A 16,518-nucleotide genomic window follows, 5' to 3' on the forward strand; every position below is an offset into this window, starting at 1 on the left:
AGAAAAACATACCAATCGCTGACTACTAGGAAGGAATACAAGGAAAGGAGGAATGGGGCCCATTTGTGAGATCCACAGGAAACCCATTGAGAAGCCCGTCTAACGCCATTTGCTGAATAAAGGGGAGGGTGCTAGGGCTTACCTGGCTCCTGTCCCTGGACCTTGCTTTGGGGGTAAGAAGGGGAGTCTTGCATATCAGTTTCTGGCTAGTAGGTGCCTGAGGAAGTTTAAGTCCCAAATCGCTCCAGGCTCTGGCTCTTATGTTTGATGTGGGGGATTGTCTGCTACCTTATCCCTCTCAGAGTATCCTGGCTGCTGGAGGGGAGGTTTGTTTCTCTTGCTCTTCCTCATATCCCTGCTTTCTGGGGTCTTATTGCCTCTGCTGCTACTCATGGCTTTTGCCAATCCTTAGAAGTCTGAAGTTGATATTTTGACATTTTTTGGGGGGGAGGGATAGCTCAGTGGTTGAGCATTGGCCTGCTAAACCCAGGGTTGTGAGTTCAATCCTTGAGAGGGTCATTTGGGGATCTGGAGCAAAATCAGTACTTGGTCCTGCTAGTGAAGGCAGGGGGCTGGACTCGATGACCTTTCAAGGTCCCTTCCAGTTCTAGGAGATGGGATATTTCCATTAATTATTTTATTATTATTATTATTACTGCTAACAGTTTTTTTTTAATAGCCGTGATGAAACTGACTATCTTGTTGTTCACACTGATATTGTGATCTGTCTGTGCACTAGGGAAAGTAGTGCTGCATCAACTCATGTTTGACAGTTATCTTCACAAGCATAATGGCTAGCAACTTACAAATTCTTTACTCTTAAAGAAATTAAGTATTGCCAGGCGATAGAATGGTGAATTCTTCAGTTCTTCAGCAGTTGGTTGTTTTATAATGTACAATGCCAGTATAAGTTACTAATGATATGGGATATCTTCATTATTTTTATCATTCCTTTTCTTAAGAGTTTGACTTTATTTGGATTTACTTTGGAAATGTGAGTTAGGCTGATATGTATCACATGTATGCTTATGATTTCGCTAGAAAACTGTTACAAAGAAAAAAAATTGAACTAAACCTTACATTCTGTATAGATTGATGGCTTTAGGCTACACGCTCACTAAGGAAACTTTCCACTTGCTAGTTGCAAGTGGGCGTACTCCTTAATCATAGAGGGGCTGATTCAGCTGTCCATTTCTGTTCAGCAAAACACTTAAGCACCTGCTTAACTTTAAGAAGATACTTAAATCTCACTGCCTTCAATGGGGTTTAAGCATACTCTTAACTTTAAGCAGGTGCTTACGTGCTTTGTTGAATACGGATAGACGTATGCACATGTTTAATTGCTCTGTTTATTATGAGGCCATCATAACTTTCTTATGGTGTAAAGATACATATCATGTGAAAATGTAATAATTCTGAACAATTTTATGGAAACCATTTAGAGATTCACCTTGTTAGCCTGCCTTTTATTTCTGATATATTGCTTCTGTAGTGTTGCACTGTCTACTTGTAGGATATCTCTCAAGTCTTAAAAAGCATGGTGTGGTTCTTCTGGCATGGTTTTTATCCCAGCTCCCCATCAAAGTACAGCTTGAAATCTAGTTCCTGCTGAAATAAAATAGAGCAACTGAATACAGCAAAAATCCTAATTGGAATTGACTAAAAAGCCTGGAAAATACAAAATGAAATGTGAATACTCCATTTAAATTACAGTAAAATAAAGTGATTGTTCTTGCGCATATTCCACTCGAGGCACACATGCACTCCATGTGTGTGAGGCTAGGTCTACACTACAAACTAGGTGTGATTCCCAGTTCACATACACATGCTCGCATTAGCTCTCATCAAGCTTGCATGTGTACGTGAACTGTGAATCACGTCTATAGTTTGTAGCATAGATATAGCCTGAGACTGGAAGATTTTTCGTTAGCATTATCCATTGGCCCATGCCTGTGCCCCCTGCTTCCCTGTCCTCTGAACTGAGATCACAATGGGTGGCACAGACCAATCACCTCTCGAGTTCCTTGGTATTGCCCATGGTACGAGAAGGAACCTCTTCAGTGTCTGCAGCTTTACTAGCATTCCTGCTCTAGTTTCTTTTTCTGTAAATAGTTAACACTTTTAAATAGTTTTTAGTGAATTAGATAGTATTAGTAGGGGCCTGTGGACTTCCCCTCAATATCCTCACCATTTGGGATACTTAGTTTGCCCTAAATCTTGCCTTCAAGTGCTGCATGGCTGCCTTGAGTCTTCCTGGTTAGTGATTGCACAGTGGCTCCACTTTCCCTGCCACTCCCCATCATCAGGGGTTGGGTATGATATCCTTGATGACCTGGCTGTGTATTCTGGACCTGGATTCACCAATACTCTCAGAACTGGTAATCACTAGGGATGTACCCACAACATTGGGTGGTCATTCTCCAGTACCGTTGGCCATTTGAGGCGTTACTAGGCATCCGGTACCATTGGCTTCCCCTGTGGAATTCTGAGATCTTGCACTTCTCTGGTGAGCTTGAAACGAAGACTTTGGCTACACTGGCTGTACTGTGATGCAAGTTTAGCCCTGAAAAAGGTTCCAGAATGTCTTGGGCACCCTCTCACTCCTGCAGGTTCAGTAGTTGTAGTGGACACTACTTCAAACTTCATGGTTCCAGTCCTTGGGGTTTTCCAAGGAAGTTCAAGCTATGGCAGAGCACCTTCCCTTCAAGAGTGACAGTCTGCTTAGTGACAAAATGGATGAGTGACTGCATATCCTTAAGGATTCTCATGCAACCCTTTTCTCCTTGGGTATACACGATAGCACCTCTGAGAAAATACTCCAAACCACCACCGTTTAAACAGTACCCTGGTCCTTGCCCTTTTTACCCCCAAAGCCTACAAGCCTCTCAGGAAGTGCCAGAGTGGGCAGTGCAGCCGAGAGAAGATCCTTCCATTGTTCTCTCCCCAGCCTTCTGCCAAGAAACCCTGTTGACGGGACCCTCAAGAGCTACGAACAAAGTCCTCTTGTCACCCAGCATCCACACTCCATTCAGTGACTGTCTGGCCTGTTTCTCCCTGGTGATGAGTCCTAGAAATCATTGCCATCAGCTATACAATAGAATTTCTGTCTATTCCTACCACAAAACCCCCTTCCTCTTGTCCCTCTTCATGAACTCGTCTCAAGAGAGGATGCTAAGACAGGAGGTAGACTCCCTGCTTCAGCTAGGAACTCTAGAGCTCCTAGAGTTATTAATACCTAGAGGTATTTCCTCATCCCCAAAAGGATCAGAGACTGGAGACCCCATTCTAGAGAGCGAAGTGCATATGTTCATTTGCTGTTCAAGATTCAGAATTATCTATAATCCCCTCTCAGAGCAAAGGTGACTGGCTTGCAGCTCTTGTTTTGAAGGACTCCTGTTTTCAGATAGACATTCATTCAGCACACAGGAGTTTTACAGTGGGCCTAGACCCTTACCAATGCAGAGTTCTTCCCTTCCGTTTTTTGAGAGGCCCTAGAGTTTTCAAGAAGGTGCTATCCATGGTGATAGCTTACCTGCATTGCCAGGGCACTCCAGTATTTCCCTACCTTGATGATCGGCTGGTCACAAGTTGATCATACCGAGATATACGATCAACAACCCTATCCCTTCTCAGCGTCATTCAATCCTCAGGGCTCCTGGTAAAACTAGAAAAGTTCCTTTTAGTTCCCACACAAACTATAGACTTTATTGAAGCAACTTTGGATTTGATTACAGCCAGAGCATAGTTAGACCAAGACAGATTCCAAGCTGTGAGGGACCTCATCATCCAGCTTCGACTCAGCCCTCAGATGACAATGTTGATGCTGCCTTCCCGTCTTAGGCCATGTGGCCTCCTGTACCTATATGACACCGTTCATTAATTTTCCCGCTCATGGAGCGTAGAATGCTTTGGATAACCCGTATCCAGAGAGCCTGGTCTCCTGCCAATGTTGCAGCTTGCTCTGCGTTAAGACTAATGTGGATGAGGTTGGAAGCCATGACATCACTTCAGTGTGTATGAGGCAGCCTGCGAGGTCTTGTCCATCCAGCTTTGGTTGGATCAAACATATAAAGCTGGCACGGATATAGACTCTGGCCAAGCCACCTGAGCCAACGTTGAGTCACTTGGGAAGACTCTGGAGGCTGGTTGGTCCAATACCTGACATCCTTTTGCATAAAATGATGAAATCACCGTGTGCCTTCAATATATCATTGCTGTTTCACGGTGAAAGCATCTAGCTGGCACATTTTTGTGTGGCCCAGATTTCAGAGCCATATAAAAGGACAGAAGCCACTGCTGCTTCATAGATGCGTATCTTAGTCTGAGTTGGTGTGTGGCATTGATGCCACGGAGGCTTTCAAAGAGTCTGCATAACACCCATAGACCAAGACCAAGCCTACTTGCTTCTTCTATAAATATATTCAGGGCATTGATGAGATTAGTTTGTGGGGATGTAAATATAGCTGAGTCATTTGTGTATTCTAGATCTGTTACGAAGAAGTCATGCAATATCAACTCTGATATGCAGCTAGTGATGGTTTCCCTCATTTGGTCAATAACTTTGTTGAACAGATCGGGACAGCCATGCACCCTTGATGGACGTCGCTCTTGTACTCAAACCAGTTGGGCATCTCAGTGAACACAGCTCTCACTTTCATGGTGCATTTCTATAGAAGGTTGAGGAGCTAGCCAGGCACTCCAGCAGCTTGCAGGCAGAGCCCAAGGAGCAATGATCAACAGTCAGGCAGCTTTTCAGTCAATAAAGGCTATATGCATACCTCATCTTTCCTGGGCCAAAATTCTTAGGCTTTTTCAATAGTTTGTCTAATGGTAAAAATCTGTTCTGTGGATGATTGTCCGTGCATAAACCCAGCTTGCTGTAGATGGTGTAGATTCCTTATACCAGACTTAATGTGCTCAAGAAGAACTAGCATGAACCGTTTGCTTGGAATGGAAACCAAAGTGATGCTGTGGTAATTGGCACAGTAGGGCATTGCCTTTCCCTTTCAAAAATGGGAGAATAATCCCCTTTTCAGCGCTCCATCTTAGGTGTTTTCAGGCATGCTTATGGACAGTTTACTCAGAGACAGTCTGGGCAAGAGAGTCTCAATTTCCCGGTGTTCTGACATTCTTCACCTGGTAGGAAGACAGAGAAGCTGTATGGATAGGGGTTCCCTTTGTTCCCCATTCCAACCACAAAGAAACTAATTATGGATGCCTCCCTACTGAATTGAGAGCGCATCTGGACAAACATGTGGCTCAAGACTCTTGGACCCAGTGGAATCTAAGCTTCACATCAGTCTCCTCAAATTGCAAGCACTACACAAAGCCTGCAAAAGGTTCTTGCCCTTCATCCGTGCCCTATACGTTCAGGTCATGTTGGACAATATGATTACAGTGTACTATATAACATACAGGGAGAAGCAAGGTCCGCTCCTCTTTGCATAGAAGTGATCAAACTCTGGAATAGGTGTAGCCGACTCCAGATCACCATTTTTGGCAGTGCACCTATCAGGAATAATATACATTTCTGTGGACAGCCTCATTTGGCACTTCCACAGAGACCACAAGTGTAAACTTCATGACTCAGTTGTACAGAGCATTTTCTGTAAGTGGGGATTCCCATCATGGGACCTCTTTGTGTCCCAAGAAAATAAGAAATACCCAGCCTACTGTTTGCGAGCAGTTCTGGGGCACAACTCCAGGGGGGACATTTTTCCTAGTGCAGTGTTCAGAGCTGCTAATGTATGATTTCCTCACCCATTTCTCTCTTACCTTGATTTCTGAGAAAAATCAAGCAGGGTAAAGCATTGGTGGTCTAAGTGGCACCCTGTTTGCTGAGGCAGTTTTGTTTCACCAGCATCCTTTCAGATGGTTTCATATCTGTGCATATGAATCCAGCTGTTTCTGAACCTGCTGACTCAGGACAAAAGAAATATCTCCCATCCCAATCCCAGCATACTTCAATCTAACAGCCTGGTATTTGGATGGACAGCAAGCTTAGAGAGGTCATGTTCAGAGGCAGTACAGTCCATCGTCAATAATAGCAGAAAGTCTCTACAAGAAACTGTTATGCTGCAAAATGGAATAAATTTTTATCTGGTGCCCGCATCATCTGATATTTCTAAGGGGCTCACAGATTCCTATCATTCTGTACTATCCCCTCTTTAAAATGATTGGGTCTGTCTCACAGCTTGCTGCGAATGCACTTGGCAGTGATTAATGTTTTCCATCCTCTGATAGAAAACTGTTCATTATTCACCCCCCATACAACTGTGAAGTTCGTGAACCTTGCCAGAACCTCTCCTCAGGTGCTGAAATTTATGCTGACTTGGGATCTTGATCTCATACTGTCAATACTCATGACTCTTCCATTGGAATCTTTAGCCTCCTGCTCCTTTCTTCATCTGTCTATGAAGATGGCCTTTGTAACTGCAGTTCACTAGAAGACTGGGTGATCTTGGGGACCCTTATCCCAGACCCACCCTACACAGTTTTCTGTAAGGACGAGGCTTCTTTCAGTCTGCACCGTGTGTTCATTCGAAAGAATCTCTCTAAATTCCACTTAAATCAGATCATAGCCTACCTGGTTTCTGCCCAAAACTTCATGCAACTGGAGAAGACAGGAAGTCTCATTCTTTGGATGCTCCTCATGTAGAGGATAAACCCTTCAGGAAATCTCTGAAGCTTTTCATCTCCTTTATTGAACAGATTAACTGGGAAGCAAATCTCTTCACAGAGACATTCTAAATGGATTTCAGGTTGCCTCTTGCTTTTGCTATGAGCTGACAGTGAGAGCCCAGGCTACCTGAGTAGATTCTCTTTTGGGTGTTCCCCTTCTGGAGATCTGTAGTGTGGCAATATGGGCTTCTCTGTGTACCTTTACTAGACGTTGTGCCCTAATACAAGCTTCGTCAGCAGACACATCCTTCAGCACTGCGGTCCTGTGTCCTTCTCTTCAATGAATACTGCTTGTGAGTCACTTCAAGTGGTGTATACCCTAGGGTCCATCACACAGAAAAATTCAGGTTACTTATCTTATGATCCCTACATGGATTCCATTACACACCCTCATTTCCCTCTACTTCAGATTTTTTCATAAAGTCATTTGTGGTAGAGAATGAACTGGAGAGGCGGTTGGTCCTTGCTGCCCCTTGTACCCTCAGTTCAGAGGTAGAGGGCACCAGCACAGACCGTCAGACACTACTAATGAAAAGCCTTCCGTTCTCAGGTGCATGGGTCGCATTTGCACCTAGAGTGGAATACACATAGGGACAACACGTCTCGATCAGTTTACTGTAAGGTAAGTAATCAGAATTTCTTTATCATTTGCAGGCCTTTTAGGGTAGTTAAAAGAACTGATTTTTCATTGCATTTTTTTCCTTAAAATAACATTGGTAGTTTTCCTTGCGTTATCTAAATAAGATTCTTTCTCTTTCAGCTCTTAGTCCGTGCAGGTGCTAAACTGGATATTCAGGATAAAGATGGGGATACTCCCCTACATGAAGCCCTGAGGCATCATACTTTGTCACAGCTTCGCCAGCTCCAAGACATGCAAGATGTGGGCAAGGTAGATACTGCTTGGGAGCCATCAAAGAACACAGTAAATAAAATTCATTTATTTATTACTTTCTTTCCTGTATACCTCTTTCTGTAGTCTAGTCTGAAGATTCTGTACTGTTGAACTGCTTGTTGTCAGCACAGATTTATTTAGAGACATTCTTCACCAAATTGCGGGGCCATATTAAAATTAAATTGTTACATATGCACTTTTTTATGCTTGCTCATTAACTCACTGTTTTAAAGAAAAAGGTGTGTGCACCACAAAAATATTATCATAAACCTGTGAACTTGTATGAGTGGCAGGAATTTGGAGAAAATTACTTGAAATAGAAACAAATAAGCAGTAATACAGTACAGAGATTAAGAATAAAATATGCTTTGATTTAACATCTTGTGTGGTTTTGTTTGTAGCTTTCATGTATTATGTTTTGTGTTTTAGCTCTAAAACTTTGAGAACTTATGCAGGTTAATTGTGTTTAGCTGTAGCTTAATCATGTTACCTAGTAAGTTATATTTGTGTCCTGACAAATTAATTTCAGAAGTCCATTCTGATGAGGCTGGTGTCTCACCAACTATGAAAAACAAGGATCAAAGTTAAATTGTTAATGCCCAAAAAACTAAGGATGGTCATGGATGTTGGGAAGAAGGGGAGAGAGATAAATAAGGCAACTATCTTATTGTGATAAAACTGCAGTTTAAATATTATTCCAAGGATGTAAATCCATATACAGTAAATGGAGAAACAGGAGAGAGCTTTCTAAAGGCACGTCTTCACTGGCAACGTTAAAACCCTGCCATGGCAGCGCTTTAATGTGGCTTGTGTGTTCGCAGCATAAAAAACCATCTCCATGAGGGGAATAGCTATCAGCACTGGGAGCACAGCTCCCAGCACCGGTGCACGGTCTACGCTGGCACTTTCCAGCACTGAAAATTTCCAGCGTTCGGGGGTGTTTTTTCACACCCCTGAGCGAGAAAGTTGCAGCGCTGTTGTTATACCAATAGAATAAAAACCAGCAGGATCTTATTAAGAGGGATAAGGCAAATATGCCACATTTATTGTAAATATACTGATAAAGCAAAAGATAAAAGTAAACAACGTTGTTTGACATACATACACACATACATATATATATATATAGAGAGAGAGATTTATTTACACAATTATTTATTTAAGTTCTGTATAGGTGTTATAGTTACCAGCCTAGAAGTTGCTCATGCCAAGTTACTGGCCAGGTATCTTGGTCATGAGGATGGAGCCGAGTCTGTGTCAGGTGCACCTGATGCTCCTGGAGGCTGGCAGCAGAACCAGAGACTCAAAGTCATTAGTCTTTAGAGTCCATTCTTATAGGAATTAGTTCCTATGTTAGTCTATGGGAGCTGTTTCATCCTGCTGTTGCTGACTTAATCAGCAGATGGCACATTCCTGTCCAAAGTGGCACATTCCTGGTGGCTCCACACTGTCCAAAGTTTGTTTCTTATCCTTCCAGGTGATGGGGTGGATCCCAGTTTACCCTCAGGGGGTTGTCTGGTGATCCTACTCGACACATTTTTCGGCCGATGGATACTTCTTTTCTAGGCTGGCACCTTCCTAACCATTTATGTACATTAAGCATTCATTAACATACATTCCATATCTTAACCATATTTTAATTTACTGTCTTCACCACTTTCAGGGTGTGTGCTAATTCATTTGAGACTCCCGGCCCTTTAATCACACAGGGTGGGGGTCTGTCCTAGGAGCCATTGAATGAAGTGAAAGTCACTTAACAGCTTATAGTGTTTGTTTACATTGTATCAATTACTTCAAGAACAAAGTCAGTTAACTTGTTTGTAAGTTTTACATAGTAGTAAAGTATCTTTCACAGGACAGATACAATCAATGGTTTCTACAGACAGTAGTTTACAAGTTTTAACAGAAGACCCAAAAGATTTTTGTACTTGGTGAAACTGTTGGATTTTAAAGTGTGGGGGACAAATTGAGGGGGTCACTGTCACTTGGGGGAATCGCTGTTAGTACCTTCTTTAATATCCCTACACTGTAAAGTGCCAGTGTAGACAAGCCCTTAGACTGAACTAGCATAACTTAGTACAAAAAATAACTATCCCTACTAGTGCTGTTATAATTAAGGCAAAGGAGGTTATTTAAATAAAACTTCTAATTGACAGACTTAACATTTCTTCCTGACTAAAACACGACACACAATGCTTCTGTCTAGAGATGAATTTTTTTTAAAGTTATTTCTTAGACACATCTTTTAAAAAGTCAAATGCTCTTAACTGATATATTGCTTCATTTTAGAAAAATTTTTTAGATTAGTCCTTTTTGAATGTTAAGTGCTTTGGTGATTTTAAAAACAAATCACATTTTAAAATGACCATTTTGTTACCATTGGTTTGCTATTGTGTGTGCATATGTGCCATTGTGTGTACATTACATTTCAGGATTTTTTGCTTTTATTGCACTTGATGCATAAAATATTTCTAAAGGTCCACATATTTGTAAAGTTATTGCTTAATACATCACTGAGTGATGCGTAAACATGCCATAGTGTAATTATAGGGTGCCTCGGTCAAAATTCTTAACTCTTGTTTTAAATCATAACCTTACAGTTCAGTTTTGCTTTGAAAAGCATTCTAGACATTATAGTAGAACAATGACAGGTTACAAAGTAGCAACCGTGTTAGTCTGTATCCGCAAAAAGAACAGGAGTACTTGTGGCACCTTAGAGACTAACAAATTTATTTCAGGATAAGCTTTCGTGGGCTTATGCTGAAATAAATTTGTTAGTCTCTAAGGTGCCACAAGTACTCCTGTTCTTTTTTAGTAGCACAATGTTTTTCTCAGTGACCCTAGATCAAACTTGCTCAATTTAAAATAAAAAATAGTGGGCTTTTTTCACCATAGCCAGTTCTGCTAACTCACCTGGGATCTGAAAGTCGGGCGGCATTCTTTCTTGATCATGCAGCTTCACCTCTATTAATAAAGAATCTGTGGGACAAACGTACACCAATTGCAGCCTCCCTCTCTTGATTAAAGCAGAATTTCCCCCCTCAATTACTCCTGTAAAAACCTGCTGAAACAATAGGGTTACAGAGGTATAAAATTGAATTTTACCTTGCAATTGGAAATAAAATTTTTGTTGCTACAGAAACCAGGAGTAGAATTCATACATCACATTCATGTCTGTGTTGGCTCTGCAAGGCTAACAGATGTAAACAGAAGTAAAAACTATTTTCAGTCGCTAAAATATTTGATTCAGAATATACCAAAGGGTCAGATTTGCCTGAGTAACAAAGTGCCAATTTTATGTAGTCATTTTTTACTGTAGTTGCACATAATATTCCGGAGACAGTTTAGTTTAAACAAAAGTTTTATAGGAAAAAAGGCATCTATTCAAAACTGTAAATTCACTGTATAGCATTAAAAAGGTCAACATTTACTAAAGTACCAACCTATATAAATAAGATAGGGATGTAACTGTTACCTCCAAAAATGATCTGTGCGGTACTTAATAACTTTTTAATAGTAACCACTGTACAAGTAATAAAATGAAGTAAAATTGGATGCATCAATCAGGCATACCTGTCAACATCAAAAAGTTATGAATAGGGATATTAGGAAAAAATACACATTCTTAACTCAGTTGAAATATGCTTGCCAGAGTGTTTTATAGAAGGATTTGAAATATTATTTTTAATACATATTTACTGTTCCTCCTAAGTCAGGGGTCCCCAATGCGGTGCCCGCGGGCACCATGTCACCCGCCGGGGCGTCTAAGTGCACCCGCATACTGGCCAGTGGACAAGCATCCGCCGAAATGCCGCAGAGAAGCAGCGTCATCCAGAGGCGTCACCGCCGAAATGCCACCAATTTTCGGTGGTATTTCAGTGATGCTGCTGCTTCTCGGCGGCATTTCGGGGGATGGTCGTCTGCCGCCACGGTCCTCCGTGGCTCGTCGTCTGGCGCCCACCAGACGAAAAAGGTTGAGGACCACTGTCCTAAGTGATTGGCATATGTAGGGAAAGGTTGGAATAGTATTACATAGAACTCCTCTTAAATAAGTGGGATAAAAGAACAATAAAGGTTCCGTTGTCTGAAATGAACTTTGTGACAAGTTACTAAAAATGCTTTGTGTTTGAGAAGTTACATTTGAAGCAAGCATACAGTAAGCATGACACACATGAATATTCTTTCTCAGATTCAGCCCTGGCAGCATCTGCATGAAATTGAAGTTTGTTTTTCTTTCTTGGTTACCAGTCTTCTCCTCCTCATCTCAAGATTTCCTGGTTAAGTCATTCTTGAGAGGTTGGGTTGCCAAACTGTTGTACTCCGTAGTCTTCCAATTTCTTTGAGTTGCGTACTTCACTTGGAAGTAATATATTGTCAGAACAGAATTTTAAGGTTTTTTTGAAAATCTTGGTTGAAAGTTAAGCTCATAAATTCATATTTAAACACACAAATAAGTGGTGAGCAACCAGCAGCAGCTCCCACTGAGGTCAGTCATAGATCTGGACTTTTCCCACTTATATTTACATGAGTTTCCTTTGTCACAAGAAGAACTTTTGCATATCTAAGGGTACGTCTTCACTACCTGCTGTATCGCCGGGTAGCAATCGATTTATCCGGCATCGATAGACATGATATATCGATCCCTGAATGCGCTCACCGTCGACTCTGGAACTCCACCAGAGCGAACGGCGGTAGTGCAGTCGACGGGGGAGCCACGGCCGTCGATCCCGTGCCGTGTGGACCCCAGGTAATTCGATCTTAGATACTTCAACTTCAGCTACTCTATTCGCGTAGCTGAAGTTGCGTATCTTAAATCGATCCCACTTCTCCTCCCCCCCCTCCCCAGTGTAGACCAGCCCTAAAGGAAATATTTGGGAAGCATGCAGGATGTGGAGGACACTGGTGCTTACATGCAAAGATTTTGTAATCTTGCTTGAATTGTCCACTTCATATGATGAGAGCAGTGCCCATTTGAAAAGTTTAGCTAATGCATGCCTGGAAACTATCTTGAATCATTCTCAAAATATTGTTTGATATTATTAATCCTGCAGAAATGTATCAAATCAAATCTAAGGAGACTATCTCAGTGCCCATCTGTTATTGACTAAATAAGGCTAATATACAATGATATTGTATTGCACATTTATTAGATAGTTTAGGTACAGCAGAAGGCAGGTGTTGTTTCTTATTTCTTCTACTGTTGTTAAAAACCAGCTTTAACTGTAAATTATTGTTTCAATAACAAGCCTTTTTAGGTTCACAGTCTACCCTCATGAGCATATATTGCTCCAATTCAAATAAGTTGGAGTTATGTGCACTCATGTAAAATATATGCAGATTTTATTGTATTGTATTTACTGTAGTTTTAAGGCCATCTCATGAAGAATTTGTATTATATTTTTAAGTAGGATAGTAATATGAATACCAAAGTTGGATAAAAACCTTTGAAAGAAGATTAGTTGTAATCCCAGTATTTGGTCGTTTAAGTGGTAGTGTTTGCAACAAAATTACATTCTCTCGCACTTTGGGACAATGACCACTAAATGCTAACAGACAACATTAAGTTGCATAAAGTAGATCTGCATTTCTTGATTTTATCTGAGAAATTTGATTTTTAGTAACTCCATTGTTAAAATCACCCAATAGCTGTTTGTTTTTTGTTTGTTTGTTTTTGAAGGTGGGCCGTCTGTAGCCCATACTACACAGTGAATCTAAGATTAAAAAGATCTTTGAAATATTTAGAATGAAAAGATGATTTCTTGCTCCATTGTAGCACTGAGGTTAAATTAAAGTTTTAAAGCTGTCAGTCCTTTGAGACTGCAGTGTGACTTCAGTGTCTGTAAAATGGTAATCAAGATATGAAATATTACAACTGAATAAACTATTGCAGAAGCAAGACTCCAGTTACACTGGCTGCTGTAAGTCTACTGACGTTGGCTAGCAAGTTCTAAAAAAAAAAACAAAAAAAAACCCCACCTCTCATGAGGTTCATGGAGCACATTCACCTATTTCTTTTCCCATTGCTCATAGTGGAAGTTGGTAATGTGAAAAGTTTATTTTACTAAAATTAAGTGTTCCATAGCTGACTGTTTTATAATGTTATTATATTAATTATAATAGTTACCTTCACGTTTTACCAGTTCCCAGTTTACTGATTCAATTCAAAATAAGTGTCACAGTAGAAAGGGAAATCACTTCCTCTTTCATTTCTTTGGGTTTTTCTTCCTTGGTACTTATGATGTCATCCCTCTAATTATTCTGGAAGACTATGGACAGCTGGAGAGACACATTTTCAATGTTAAGTCATGTGTTCTTCTAGTTCCTACTCTGCAGGTTTTAAATCTGTAGAAGATCTTCATTATTGAAAAGCTGAAGTTTGTTTAAGATGACCTAACAGATCCACACTCACATTAGATCAGTGGGTCTCAAACTTTTTTACTGGTGACCCCTTTCACACAACAAGTCTCTGAGTGGGACCCCCCCACCCCCAAATAAGCTGTCAAGCGGGGTTTGGGGTGGAGGTTGACAGCTCATGACCCCCCCATGTAATAACCTCTCAACCCCCTGTGGGGTCCCAACCCCCAGTTTGAGAACCCCTGCATTAGATAAAAGGCCTTGCATTCTTTCTCTTAACTGTTTGGTCAAAGCAGGATAATTAGAAAAACTGATATAAAGAAAAACTGACAGGAATGATGTGCTACCATTAAGCTTTGTGACAGAGACTTATGGTTAGATTTGGAGAGCACTGGTTCTGTGACCCCAGAATACAGGTGCACAGAGATTACATTGTGTTTTGAATACTTAGATGTCATTGCCTTTAATTAATTAGTCTATGCAGGGAACTTATCTGGTTGAAAATTGGGTAATTGTACAATGGTTTTCACCTTAGAACTGTAGATAAGCTAAAAATGCATGCTCAGATCTCATCAAAATACTATTTAGAAAATATATTCTTATATATGTGCACATGTTAAATGGTCCATTTTCCTTGAGTAGTAAGACTATATTCTCAAGTATTTAAATAGAGAATCTCAAGTCAGTTGCCAATTTACTTTCTTTCAGTTAATAATGGGACTTGGTACCCAGGGAGCAGAGAAGAAGAGTGCAGCATCTATTGCCTGCTTTCTGGCAGCAAACGGAGCTGATCTCGGTATTCGTAATAAGAAGGGTCAGTCTCCTCTTGACCTCTGCCCTGATCCTAGTCTCTGCAAAGCATTGGCTAAATGTCACAAAGAAAAAGTCAGGTTTGTATATAAACGCGATATGGAATTTCTGAGCATCATGTTTTACATGTCTTCATTTCCTTGGGATAGATCAGTTGAAGTAGAATAAATAAAACAGTCTCTTTTTCAAGTATTAATCATAAGACTACTGAAAATCAAGATAAAGGTAAGTAAAGTTGTATATATTCTGCATATGTCTTGAATGTTGTTTACAAAATAATTAGTTGAAATTGAGGTTAACGAATTAAGTACAAAATGAGCAGCAGTACAGATCAAGCTTCCCTATTCCGCTTGAGGCGTGAGCAGCACATCCCTCCTCATCTTATAGAGTAATTCTATATCCATGCCCTTTCAGTGTTCTTTCTCTGTATCAAGTACTGATACTTAAAAATAGTGGGGCATGCAATTATGAAATAGGTTATCCTCTAGGAAGTAGACTGACTTCAATATTTTATGTATGCCATCAGCCACCCATTAAATAGTAAGTTTCCAGTTACTGCTTGTCCAGGTTAGATTCGCATTCGTGATTTAGAGGTTAAAGGCTCCTTTCATTAATCCTCAGATCCATATAGCCATCTCTGTTGACTTTTACATTTTTATCTCTGTAGTGTGATTTTTAAATTTCTAAATAAAATGAAAAGGAAATTTCTTATCAATTGTCTGCCCATGTTTGGCAGGTATTTTCTTCTCAGCCTTCCTGTCTGCATGGATCATGAGTCATTTGGCTATTTTGTTTGTGCACAAGCACCTTTATTGGTGTAGTTAGCCCTCTGGGAGTAAAGTTTTGTTTAACATGTGCTCCCTCTGCTGGGTGTGCGGCAGAATAGAAAAAAAGAAGTCCTAGGTCAGCGGTTCTCAAACTGTGGGACGGGACCCCAAAGTGGGTTGCACCTAAATTCCCTCTAAGCTGCGCAGGTGCCTGTTAAGCCCAGCAGCACAGGGGCTCAGGGCGGTGGCGGGGAGGGGCGCCTCTCCCTGCTGGCCCCAGTGCCGAGCTGCCCCAGCAGGGGGAAAGGGGCCACTCCCTTGGCCCAGCCCCAGCGCCGAGCTGCCACAGATTTGCCCAATCGGGGGGACAGGCACTCCTCTCTCGGGCCGGCCCCAGCGCCGAGTTGCCCCGGATTTGTTGCGGCTGGAGAACAGGCGCTCCTCCCTCGGGCCGGCCCCAGCACCGAGCTGCCCCGGATTTGTCGCAGCTGGGGGAAAGGGGCCCCTCCCCCGCCCAGGCCCATGCCCACTGGAGTTAGGGTGACCAGATGTCCCGATTTTATAGGGACAGTCCTGATATTTGGGAATTTTTCTTATATAGGTACCTATTACCCCCCACCCCCGTCCCGATTTTTCACACTTTCTATCTGGTCACCCTAACTGGAGTTGCTGGGGAAAGGAGCCCCTCCCTCAGTCCAGCCCACCCTCACCGGAGCTGCCAGGGAAAAGCGCCTCTCCCCCGGTCTGAGCTGCTGTGGCGAGAGAGGGCTGGGGGGAGTCCTCTCTCCCCATTGTAGCCACTGAGCAGCCTGCACCCCCAAGCCCCTCACCCCCTGTACTGAGCCCCAGCCCTGAGCCACCTCCTGCACCCTGAACCCCTCAGCCCCAGCCCAGAGCCTGCACTCCCAGCCAGAGCCCTCCCCTCCTTCTCCTCCCCCCCGCACTCCAACCCTCTGCCCCAGCGCTGAGCTCCTTCCTACACTCCGAATCCTTCGGCCCCACCCTTACCACATG

General features: G+C 41.9%; 1 protein-coding gene across 4 annotated transcripts in view; it reads left to right on the plus strand.

The window, feature by feature from the left end:
* The window catches only part of MIB1 (MIB E3 ubiquitin protein ligase 1), a 127,100-nt gene that overhangs the window by 91,140 nt on the left and 19,442 nt on the right, over nucleotides 1-16,518 (plus strand). For all 4 annotated transcript variants that reach the window (XR_006175525.2, XR_006175526.2, XM_008178664.4 and 1 more), the window contains exons 15-16: nucleotides 7,442-7,603; nucleotides 14,636-14,817. Coding sequence is in view for 2 of the 4 variants with exons in the window: in XM_008178664.4 (XP_008176886.1) it covers nucleotides 7,442-7,603; nucleotides 14,636-14,817 (344 nt within the window). In the remaining 2 variants the exon portion in view is untranslated. The remainder of the gene's footprint in view (nucleotides 1-7,441; nucleotides 7,604-14,635; nucleotides 14,818-16,518) is intronic.

This window comes from Chrysemys picta, chromosome 2, assembly GCF_011386835.1.
Source record: "Chrysemys picta bellii isolate R12L10 chromosome 2, ASM1138683v2, whole genome shotgun sequence".
NCBI lineage: Eukaryota > Metazoa > Chordata > Testudines > Emydidae > Chrysemys > Chrysemys picta.